This window comes from Leptidea sinapis, chromosome 32 (genome assembly GCF_905404315.1).
Source record: "Leptidea sinapis chromosome 32, ilLepSina1.1, whole genome shotgun sequence".
NCBI classification, from domain to species: Eukaryota; Metazoa; Arthropoda; class Insecta; order Lepidoptera; family Pieridae; genus Leptidea; species Leptidea sinapis.
In genome coordinates this window covers 6,911,580-6,924,504 of record NC_066296.1, presented here as the reverse complement: position 1 = coordinate 6,924,504, position 12,925 = coordinate 6,911,580, and the positions used below count along the sequence as shown (strand labels likewise).

Sequence of the window (12,925 nt, the reverse complement as noted above, 5' to 3'; positions counted from 1 at the left end):
AGTGTTCGGAATGAAATAAAAACAACAATTTTGGTTTTCCTTTGATGTGTCCCCGTCGTCCGATATTTGTTTTGTATGGACGTATTTTCTATGAGAGAATTTATTGACGCACGGTTTGACAGTTCTGCTGTGAAACAATTTCATTACAACAACAGGGTGCATATTTTACGAAATAATTCTTGATGTTATAAAATATTATTGACAAATTAATAAAAACATTATTTTATTTATTATATACAGAACAACGTCTGTCGGGTCAACTAGTACACAAATAAAATTTGAAAAACAATGAAGCCACAAACTGAGAGTTGAACAAAGCAAACAGAATTTTATAGCGAGGCGGTACTCGAACGGCTAGCTCAGTTGGTTAGAGCACCGGCACGGAACGCCGGAGGACGTGGGTTCGAATCCCGCACCGTTCAAAAAATTTTGTTTTTCAAATTTTATTTGTGTACTAGTTGACCCGACAGACGTTGTTCTGTAAACAAAGAAATTAAACTCTAAAAGAGGCATCAGCATCCAATATACGATAATTTATAATATTTATACAGTTGATACTTTATTACATTTTATGAAAAAATTGATATTTAAAACGTTTTTAACTTTGAACACAATTCATATAATATTACATGCAGCACCTTACAAACTAATTTATTATGTATATTACAGTCATTGTAAAATACTCTATTTGGTTGAAAAGAGTGGCCGATGAGTTTCTTGTATGATCTTCTCACGAGCTCAATTTTTTCCGAACACATTATGGTAGATTCAGTATTTAAAAAAAACATTTATAGTGACGATTCTAAAGCGCTTAATTTAAGCCTATTTGAATAAGGTTTATTTGACTTGAATCGTCACTATAAATATTTTTTTAAATTGCTGAAGCTACCATTACTTATATGTTCGGAAAAAATAAAGCTCGTGAGAAGATACATACAAGAAACTCAACGGCCACTCTTTTCAATCAAATAGAATATTTTACAATGGGTGTTTTAAGTTGTACAATATTTATAGCCAAACTAGTCACCAAACACTAGTTTATAATATTTTATTTTTTTTCAAGGAGCTTTCTTCCGCGTACTACAACGCTGTGGAATGAGCTTCCTTGTGCGGTGTTTCCGGGACGATACGACATGGGTACCTTCAAAAAAAGCGCGTACACCTTCCTTAAAGGCCGGCGACGCTCTTGTGATTCCTCTGGTGTTGCAAGAGAATGTGGGCGGCGGTGATCACTTAACACCAGGTGACCCGTACGCTCGTTTGTCCTCCTATTCCATAAAAAAAACCGGACTAGAGTCTAAAAGTCCGGACATGTCCGGATTGATCCGGACGGATGGTAACCCTACAGGTGAGAGTCGGACAAGTCGTCACTAGTTGAATGTATATGTCCTTAACTAACTGCTGCCCGTGACGTCGTCTGGGTGGACGCTATAAAGCAAAGTATACCTGCATCTAGTGACGTCATCATCGTTACGATAAATGTTGCCTATATTTATATTGTCCTAATTTCTTGTTTATAATTCATGAAAAATTTGCATTAAATCTATTCAGTATGTACACTATACAGACAAAAGGAAAAAAAGGATAAAAATTCGATAAAGTACTTTTTTTTGGATTCGGCATTGTTTATAAAACTCACAGCAAGTGTTCTTTAAAAAAATTCAATGTACCCACACTTTTAAATTAGTAACGATTTTATTATATAATGTATAAATTATTATATTCTCTGAGATCTGAGACATCTTTAAAATGTAATTTGATACGATTAACCATAGCTGATATAGATATTCATCAAGCATAAACAATACGTCGCCTCCATCTTTTGATAATATCTCACCCCAAGCTAACTCCCGCGCTTGCGCGAATCAATACCATCCCTCGTTACTATCCAGACATTGTATGTCAACCCCACTTATTATAACAATTGTGTCAGTATACATTACTAGTTTTATTCTACCTTCTTGGCGTTCGAACGCACAAAACTAGCAACGTATAGTAAATTATTGAAACTGCTGGCAAAATACCGAGTTTGTCGTACGTGGTAGGTGCTCACGCATGCGCTTTGCATCTTTGGTCCATACCAGTAACAAAGTACATGCATACAAGAACTGTTTGTGTAAAAGTGTTAAATTTATTAAATGTAAGTTATTTTCTTATTAATTTTTCACATAATGTAGAATACTATAACTATAGAGAAATATTTATACATCATGGCTAGCCATAATTGATAGATACCAATATATTAAATGGCTGCTTTTAAAAAATGCCATTACTACTTCTAAACTTAAATTAAATTACTGCATTTAAGATGTATGCAAACTAATCTATATCTTTAAGTTCTCAGTAAACACAGAAATGTATTAACTATGTATGTTTGTAATCCATAAGGAGACCTCAACATAGACAAATCAGCCAAGTGTGAGTCTGAACCAATGATCATTAATTTTAATAAAATTGCTATGCCTCATAAATCATAACATCACCGGTAAGAGTTTTAAAATGCAATCCGGTAGCAAAGAATAAAATAATTGAAAAAAATAGTTATAGCCGCCGGGAACATGTAAGGTATTCATAATTGTTGGGATGTAAAAATATTGAATTAATTTCTCCAAGGAAACAATAAATATCTCCCTCATATTGTGCGTAGTTAAACTCAGGGCTAGAATGGGTTTTTGCCTACAAACAGATGACCTTTGCCAATCAGTTGATGGTTCATATAAAAAATATATCTTACAATAATTGGAGTTGTTAATGTTGGTTTGGACCAAGATATTATCAATGGTACTCATTAGTCGTACCTTTTTTATTTATGAAAATAAGGGACAAGACGAGCAGGTCGTTCAGCTGATGGTAATTGATACGCCCTGCCCATTACCATGCAGTGCCACTCAGGATTTTTGAAAAAACCCGAAAATTCTGAGCGGCATTACAACTGTGCTCGTCACCTTGAGACATTAGATGTTAAGTCTCATTTGCCCAGTAATTTTACTAGCTACGGCGCCCTTCAGACCGAAACACAATAATATTTACACATTACTGCTTCACGGCAGATATAGGCGCCGTTGTGGTACTCATAATCTAGCCGGCATCCTGTGCTAAGGAGCCTCCCACTGGTACCTACTTAAACGGTGCCAAATCATGAGTGCAAAGATAAACAGAGCTTATATCAAAGAATCGATTCGAAAGCCAACAATAACAGTTCCAATCGAGGCGAATGATGTTCTCTTTCCATCTGTCAGTGCATATATTTACCTTAAAAAAATACGACTTTGGAAATTTTATTCCTCAGCAAGCACTACAGGTAAAGACCCCCTAACTATATTGTTGGAAAGGTCTTGTTGAGGAAAGCTTATAATCGTTGAGTTTGGGTTTCTAGGTGGGTGGGATCTTAACCTATTCAGATATAAACATTTCCCATCCCACGGGCAGAAGGCACTACTTAGTATGTTAACTTATGATTATTCAAAGAGTTATATCAGATATACAGGTACATAAGCATGCTCCGATCATGAACAAAACTTTGATGTAAATAGCCTGATATTGCGTTCGTAGATTTGTCGGAGCGTCGGGAATTTATTGTTGATATCAACCCGTGTGGTGATACGTCATATTATGAGAATTGTCATCGTCTGTGACAGATCAGTTTGCGTCTCAATAAAATATTTTTAAAAATGCCGTCGTGCGTTGTGTAAAAGTGTAAAAAAGATACTATATAAGTATTTGTGGCCATATATGATTATTTAAGGGAGAAAAAATTGTGTAACTAGTATCCCCCGTAACCGCACACACACTAGCATAACGGTGCTTCACTTGCTGATATCACGGCGCGGAGTTTCTTTTTTTACTCGTCCGTGCTTGTATGATGTATACTCAGTGGGCGCAATGGTGACTGTTTGTTGGATCTTATGTCAACTGTCAAATTATAATTAATGTCAAAGAATGCAATTGTTTTTCTACCACGTATTAACTGCCAACAGCCAAAGTGAAAGTACCAACTGGCAACTGCTTGGCACTAGCTTAGTATTTTGAATACTAAGCTCACCTTGGACATTCACAAATCGAGCGGGCCCGATGGCATTCCCCCGATATTGCTGCGGACATGTGCTCCGGAACTGGCGCCGGTCTTACCCGTCTTCTCTTACCCGTCTTTTCCGGCTCTCCTACTCATCAGGCGTAGTCCCGAAATTATGGAAGGCGGCTTTAGTGCACCCGATCCCTAAGAAAGGTGTACGCTCAGATCCGTCCAACTACCGCCCCATTGCCATTACCTCCATTTTCTCCAAAGTAATGGAGTCGATCATCAACCGCCAGCTCTTGGGATACCTAGAGGGGCACCAGCTGATCAGCGACTGCCAGTACGGTTTCCGTCAGGGTCGCTCAGCTGGTGATCTTCTTGCGTACCTCACCCATAAATGGGCGCAAGCGGTTGAGTCGAAGGGAGAGGCGTTGGCGGTGAGTTTGGACATAGCGAAGGCCTTTGATCGGGTGTGGCATAAAGCGCTTATAGCGAAACTGCCATCCTATGGGCTTCCCGAGAAGTTGTGCAAATGGGTCACTAGCTTTTTGGCTGATCGGAGCATCAAGGTTGTTATCAACGGTGCATGCTCCGACTTAAAACCCATAAACTCTGGTGTCCCGCAAGGCTGTGTGCTATCCCCTACGCTGTTTCTTCTGCATATCAATGATATGCTGCAAATCAGCAATATTCATTGCTATGCGGACGACAGCACGGGGTATGCTTCCTACACCGGCCGTGCCTTCATGTCCCGGGATAGCGTCGACGAGAACCGGATCAAACTTGTGTCTGAAATCGAGACTATGCTTTGCAAAGTCGGAATGGGGCCGACAAAATTTAGTTCAATTCAACCCCAAGAAGACACAAGTTTGTGCGTTTACCACTAAAAAGTCTCCCTTTCTCGTATCCCCTCGATTCGAGATCACTCCTCTAACTGCCACAGCCTGTAATTGGCATACTTGGCGTCGATATATCGATCGACGTTCAGTTCCGTGGTTACTTGGAAGAGAAGGCCAAACTGGCCTCTAAAAAGCTTGGTGTACTCAGTAAGGCGAGACAGTACTTCACTAAAAGCCACCGCCTGCAACTTTATAAGAGGCAAATTCGGCCTCACATGGAGTACTGTTCTCACCTCTGGGCGGGTGCTCCCCAGTACCAGCTTCATCCATTTGACCGCATACAACGAAGAGCGGCTCGAATCATCGACGATCAAGTCATCTCCGATCGGCTTGATTCTCTAGCATTGCGTAGAGATGTGGGTTCTCTCTGCATCTTCTACCGCATTTATCACGGGGAGTGCTCAGAGGAGCTGGGTTGATTCCAGCGGCCGAATTCCACCATCGGACATTACGTGCAAAGTACCATACGCATCACGTAGACGTCTGGCATTCCACAACCGCGCGTTTTCTTCGAAATTTCTTGCCTCGCACAGCCACTTTGTGGAATCAACTACCGGCAGCGGTCTTCCCGAACAGATACGACTTAGGGACCTTCAAGAAAAAAGCATACTCCCACCTTAAAGGCCGGCAACGCATTTCTTGACAGACCTGTTGTTGTGGATGTCCATGGGCGGTTGCCTCACCTCTCCCCATCCCGTGAGCCTCTTTCCCGTTTGCCCCCTCTCATATAAAAAAAAAACTAAATCACTAGTTAACGCACACATTGACAAATCAAAATTTTTCACGCATTATCAGGCTGTCAGGTAGTCTATACGCTAATATATTCTTAGTCTTTATAGCAATAGCAATGACACTAAAATATTGTAAGTACATTTTATTAAAAAGAGCCCAAAAAAAAATGCTGGGAGAGTTTCTTCCGCCGCTTCTTCTCTCTCAGAGCACCATTGAGCGAAGCGGTAGTAGTAACTAGTATATTAGAAATTACATCAAAAAGAATTCTAAAGGAATCAATTTTGAGAAAATAAATGCCTTTTATGCCTTTATATGCCTTCTAGGACGCAGGCGATCAAAAAATTCAAGTAATTGCAGAATTAAATGTGTTTTTATGAACCTACGTAAATAAAAACATTTTGAGTTGTACAAGTGTAATGGTTGTTTCAGTATGTCTTGTGGCCCAGAATGTCTGTCGCTGGGTCCTCCCCCAGACTCCATAGTGTACATGCCGCCGCCTCCTCTGCCGGCGTTTCTGGCGGACGTCGCGAACTTGACCCCTCCGTGCCGCGCCTCCAAGTGTCCTCCACAACACAACAGTGAGGATAACTCGCTGTTCCCTGGCGTGGAGTACCACGAGCTGCCGCGTCATGGTAGATATTAACGCATCATTCAATCCTTACTATCATGACGGATTAAAATATATATTGCCGTTTTGTACTGAAAAATTAATCTTTTTTTTTTGTTGTACATATATTTGTCGTAGTTAGGAACTCCGGGCACAAAAAACGACTACGACGATGATTCGGTAGTCGTCTATGCTCGGGTGTAATAACCATGCGGTGCGAGTGCGGGCCACCCCCGTGCAGGCAGTCAGAGAAGATCTGTCGAGCGAGGCGGTTGTGTCGCACGCGCGTGCCGGGAACACGAAGTTGTGATTACAAAATCATAAGGCTTTGTGAAGTGTACCTACAATTACTATTGTAACGTTTGTTGCTAATAATGATGCTTGCTGTAGTGTTTTACGCCCAGAACAATGGACAACCACGAAGATCCTATCCATGTGACCGACCTCACCCCGTCATATTTATTTTATCTAAGTATTATCCCTCGATATGTACACATTTCTGTCATCTCACAGAATGGTCATTTATGCCTTAGCGTTAGAACTCTGGTGATCTGGACTGATCAAACTCTATGAAGGCTCTATTGATACTTGAGAATAAAATTATTTACCATTCGAAAATTGTCCATTTGATGTGAACGGAGGATGTCGGAGAGTAGAGTTAACCGTTTTAACTCGACAGGACCGACTTAAACTTTCTCGAGCTGTGTGCGGTCTTACGATATCATGGATCAAAAATGGTGAAGATCAGTTGACGAAAGGGGGCTGTCTTCTTCTGCTACGAGTTTCCAGAGGAGAAGTTCAGTTCGGAAAACATTTGCTCTTATTGCTTAACCAGATCTGAGGAAGCTGTAATGTTTTGCATGAAGTGACCGCGAAATTTCTTCTTCGCTTTAAGTCATTGTTGCGGCGTTTGACCTGGTGTTCGCTTGCAACTATCGAGTAGAATCCATATTTCCTAACACGTCACAATTCGCCCCAAAGTCCCTTAATTTCTAAGCTGGTTTGACATGGTAGAACAAGCTTCAACGAATGTTTCTCGTTGTAGATGCGTCAGTAAAGTCATGGGGCATGGATTTGTAAAATTTACTATTTATTTTACCGATTTGGTCCAAATGCAAAAATAGTTTCCACCATCGCATACAATTCACCATTTAACGCGATTAAATCAATAACGTATGGTGCATTTTTTAGCCGTATCCGCTTCAAACACACATTGATAATTCGAGCTGTTTCTGCTGCATTTGCAAAATTACTCTCATTTTAAATAGATCTATTTTTATTTTTCCGAATGAAAAAATAACTACGGAGGGTAGAGGCATAGAGAATCATCTGTGTGTATATGAAAAAGTGTCCGTCAAAATGTATTAAATTAGGGTGGCGCCACAGTAGCATCAGAGTAAATCATAAAAGAAGCGCCAAATTTAAAATAATACTAATCACTCTAGTTACACTCATAATAACTCTTTAAGGTTATGTTTACTACATTATTTTGTACAACTTAAGTTGTTGAAATTTTCACTATTTAACTACTTTAGTCGACAATAATATTATTTTTTTCAACTCGGCATACTTCAATTCGTTACCATTGCTACATCCACAATGCTTCATACCATACCCTGTGCCTACACCAGCGCCATTGTGGAAGGTTTTTGAACTGTTATTTACTATAGCTGGACACCTTTTCAACTTTTCTCCCTTATGAGATGATAATCCTTGCCTCTACCCACCATAAAAATAACCTAAAGACTTCTAAAGACTAACAATCCAATGTTGGTCATTTTTAAGATCAGAATGTTTCAGCTGACATCTTAAAAAAGTTTCACTTTGATATATCGCAACAAGAAGGTTTTATTCCAAAATATCTACAAGGCCATAAAGGAAATTTCATCCACAAACTTCTATAATACCATAAATGGAAATATGAATTTATTTGTTTGCTTGTTCGCTTTCACGCATTAACTACCTATTCAAACTATTATCATAAAATTTTGTGAAAATGTGGTCAGGGCTACCAAAAAAGACGAAATGGTACATTTTATACCGAAATTTTGTAGTTGTTTCCGAGGGAGCGCACTGTCCACATATTAGAACAAATGATGGTGAAAGTAAGCTCTGGAAGAAAAGAGCATCATTTAGAAGGTTCTCGGGAAGGCAGAGACAGAATTTGGGATAATATCTGTAATCCAAGATGGCTACCGCTTAAAACTGTATAAATTACTTAAATAATTATGCAAATTAAAATATTGTTACGAAAATTTATGAACGATGTGGGACTCGATTCCGCGTCTTTCGGGTTCCGTCCAAGTGGTACCATACCTGTGGTTTAGGTATTCGTATGTTTTCGTGCTAAAATCTGGAATGATTAAAGTATCTACCAGTCTGTCCGACTGTCAAGGTACATCTAATTCGGAGACAATCATACCAATGAGCCTATTGATAATTTTTTCAACTATTTTATATCATACATATTTTTATTGTATTTTATTATTTGAATATTTTAACATTAAGTGAGATTTTTCTCATAACTGTGTGTTTTTGTGATGTGACATCTGATGTTAAGGGATTACCACCCCCCACATTCTCCTGCAACACAAGAGGAATCACAGGGGCATTGCCGGTCTTTTAGAAAAGTCTACGTGCTTTTGTTGAAGGTTTTTTAATTTGTAGCGTGGCATCTTTTTTATAGTTAGAGAGCTAAGGGAGGCAATACGCATTTAGCGTGGAAGATGTTGCCATCAAAAAAGCCTTTATTCGCTCACCAATTGACATGTTAAGATTTCGATGTTCAACTATTTACACTTCTATTCTTATTAAAATTTTCTTTAAACTTTTATCAAATTCTTAAACCATTTTTGTTCAGGTTATTTTTTCCGTGACACAGGCCTCCCCTTATTTCTTCTACTGGTCTGAATAAGGTATTCAACCACCGTCTTTCATCTGTTTCGCAAAGCAACAACCGTGCTCTACCATCTTGTAGTAGCACAAATGAAGACAACTACAGTGACAGACCTAGTAACCAAGTTACTCTTTTGTGCTTACAACTGTTGCAGAGCCGGCCACTAGCGACGACACGTGGTTCCTGGTGTTAATTACCAGCTGCGTCGCCGTGCTCTGCATCGCAGCTCTACTGGCTCTGTTTCTGTTCAAATGCAGAGAGTAAGTTCTTTCCATTTCTCAGAGTATACCACTGTCCCTAAGAAGAAAACTGCCTATTTACATAAAAACAAAATGGCACGTAACCGAAAATCGTGACGATTTGCTATAAAATTTCTCTTATACGTCGATAAACAAGTTTCACTTCAAAAATAAATAATTGAGGCAGTCAGCCAGCAAAAGCAGCTCAACTCATATTTTTTGTTTAACAAATTAACTGTCGTAAAGTATTTGCAATAAAAATTATTAATTTTTAACAGTTTGCGACAACTACTTAAAATACAAAAGAAATGTGGTTTAGTCTGCTCTTGAGTTGACAGCGAAAATTTTATACTCAAGTCGTTAGTTTTACAATTTCTTTTTAAATAAACTAGTGACTTTATGGCCTATAGACTCATTAAATGTAGTCTCTGTAACTTTATGAATTTCTTATTTTTCTCGTATTATTTTGCTGTACAGAGCGAGAGGAGGCTGTAAATCTGGATCAGGAAAAGCCAGTGGATCGAACGCCTTATATGGCAGCGCTGCACTAGATTCACGCGTGCTCTGGGCGGCATTGACTCCCAGAGGAACTCGCCACTTCGTGGCAGACACGTACCCTCATGATGAGACCGACGACCATCACTACGAATGTGTGGAGCCACCACTATACAAGCTCGGCCCTCCAGAAGACCTGGCCATCACCAGACATTACAACGTCGAATATGAAGACCCCGCGCCCCTTATCGAAAGCTATTCGGACAGGACTGAAGAATATTTCCGCAATGGAATAGAAACCCTGCGCAGGAATAACCGACCGCTGGTTTCCTCGCCAACCAGAATCGAGAGGCCAAATCTGCCGCCACTGAATCTTCAGCCCAGGACATTGCGGAGGGCTCCGCATTCACGCCGAGTTAGCGATGCGAATAATTCGGAGAAAGCGACCATCTGAACCGAGAATGGCGCGGTATTTTCCGTCGCCGATACAACTGAAGTCGATTACGATTGGTCGATTGCCGATTCAAATGTAGATCGATTAGTATAAAACTACGTACGGAAGGTTTAGTAGTAGCATAAGTATAACCATAAGAGAAAATACTAAAATTAAAGCTTCTACTTGTAATCACAGTACCTACAGTTAGGGAAAAAAAACTAATTCTAGTTTTTGCCTGCGATTCAGCTCTTAGATTGTCCTATAGATTTTATGCTAACAATTTAGAACTGGAATTTGCTGAACGCAGTCTTGCTGCATCTGCGAATACAGAATGCAATAAGTAGTGAAAATTACTGATAACGGATGCCATTTTAGGCTCATTTCACTATTAACTCGGCATATATGTACGATTAATTTTTATTAAAGCATTATGTAATTGTTTGCCCAAAACTGATTGTATATTTCCGATAGATAAAAAAATTGTTTTATAAAAGGCATTTATTTTCTCAAAATTGATTCCTTTAGATTTTTTTTTGATGTTATTTCTAATATATACTAGATACTACTACCGCTTCGGAAACAAATGGCAAAATATAGAGTTTCATGTCGAGATTTTAATTTTATTTTAATCACTTAACTAAAGGGAAGTTAGTAAGTAAGTAAGCCTAAGAGGAAGTGGTAGCCGCGTTCAAAAATTTTAGAATTGATTAATTTTATTTTTGGGTTAATGTATCGTTAAAAAGAAGTACCTACTTTATTAAAAGTAAAAATAAACTTTAAATGCGATCGTAAGAACATTATATTCAAGAATTATATAAATTATTATAACTTCATTATTATAATATAAGTACGTAATATCTATTTTTGTGGAAGTAAAGACCAAAATAATCAGCAAGTAAATTAATTAAGCACCTTTAATAAAGATCGGTTCACTGGTATTTTTTTATATTTTGAAGCTATGGTAGAAAGATCACAATAAATATACAAATTCTACATTAAGTGTTAATAATAAGGTGTAATTAGTACTAATAATTTTATCTAGTCACTAGCATATATAAGTCAAAAATTTCAAAATTATATACTCAATGGATGTCTATATTCTCTAGGTCATGTTCTTTATTTATTAGTTTCGTAATCAAGCACCGATAAGTTACAAAAATTATTTATACTGAAATGATAATTCTATGATAGAATAATTTAGTTTGTAATATTAATGCTAATTTTGTACGATACAATAAATTATATTTGGCTGCGTGATTTTATTTACTATGGTCTTTTAGTTTAAACTTAACATTTTCGCCTGTCTTTATATAATACTTCTGTGCGTGTGTATGTTACTAAACTCCTCCTAAACTGCTAGAGCCGTTTTAATGATTTTTTTTTGTTTTTACTCTTCTTTAATCTCCCGCCGTCAATTTTCTTTAATCTCCCATTGCATACAGCCTTGTTTTTATTTTACCAACCCATTCATTTTTATTATTATGGAATAAATAATGACCAGACTCTCACAGGTCTTATATTTAACGAAATAATTAATTATACTTGTAGACAGACTTACTTCGAGTACTTTCCTGGAATGCTTCCATTGATTTTTTAGATCCTGCGAATACTGGACTGCTAGATCTTCTAGAACATTCGGTTTAGGTCTTGTTCGCATACAATAAACTAAAGCCAGCCAATGGTCTATCTTCCCTTTCATTTGCCCCGCCACACACATTCCTTGTCTTTCATTTTTCGAAGTGTTACGTTTGTTACCCGTTTAGAGGTTGTACTTTTTTTTGTTATTTTCTTGAAAACTGCATTGGAAATCGATTAGTAGCACTATAATCATGTATCAAATCTCTATCACCGAGAATTTATAAAAATTGGTTAGGTTACGTTAGAACAGTTAAAACAAACATTTTCGAGCGTACCGCGACCGAGTACCGAGCGGATGGAGAATTTTAAAAATTGCATTTAGCTCCGTACTTTCGTTAAGTGCAAAGTCACGGCAATTTTAATTAAAAGCGAGTGATACAAGTACACTCTCACTCTCGTCAAGTCAAGCCTTGCGGTCCCTCGACGAGAGTGTACGCGATAAGTTGCGAATCTGTAAGGTACCGGAACGAGAGATTTTGTGTCAACCAGATGCTTTGTTATGCTTGAGGAGTGAGCCAAGGTGCGCAAGGACTCGCAGTTCAAAAAACTTCCACAATGGCGCTGGTGTGTGCACAGGGTATGTATGAAGTATGGTGAATGTGGCAAAATTGTAAACGAATTGAAGTATGCCGAGTTAAAAAATTTAATATTATTGTCGACTAAAGTAATAGTAAAAATTTGCACAACTTACGTTTTACAAAATAATGTAGTAAATACAACCATAAAGAGTTATTATGAGAAAACGTGTAGCTAGCAGTAGTGGCGCCACCCTAATTTAATGAACTTTGACAGACACTTTTTACACACACAGATATATATATACATATGATTCTTGCCTTGCCTCTACCCTCCATAAATATACATATAATATGACATAGCCATCTCACCTCAATGCCCAGTAAAAAAAAGAAAAAATAGAACAGAATAGAGAGAAAGTTGAGAATTAGCCATATGCTGCTGGATTAAAT

At 38.2% G+C, this 12,925-nt stretch overlaps 1 protein-coding gene across 2 annotated transcripts; it reads left to right on the top strand.

Annotated features, from left to right (window-relative positions):
* The first annotated feature begins 2,057 nt into the window (after positions 1-2,057).
* Positions 2,058-11,585, top strand: LOC126974474 (uncharacterized). Of its 2 annotated transcripts, none has more exons than XM_050821987.1 (4): positions 2,058-2,140; positions 6,076-6,278; positions 9,304-9,409; positions 9,866-11,585. In XM_050821987.1, exons 2-4 carry the CDS (start codon positions 6,077-6,079, stop codon positions 10,335-10,337), a joined length of 780 nt encoding a protein of 259 aa, XP_050677944.1. In that variant the 5' UTR covers positions 2,058-2,140; position 6,076; the 3' UTR covers positions 10,338-11,585. The 2 variants fall into 2 exon arrangements, with proteins under 2 accessions (XP_050677944.1, XP_050677943.1); XM_050821986.1 differs by having other exon boundaries at positions 9,301-9,409.
* The last annotated feature ends 1,340 nt before the right edge of the window (positions 11,586-12,925 follow it).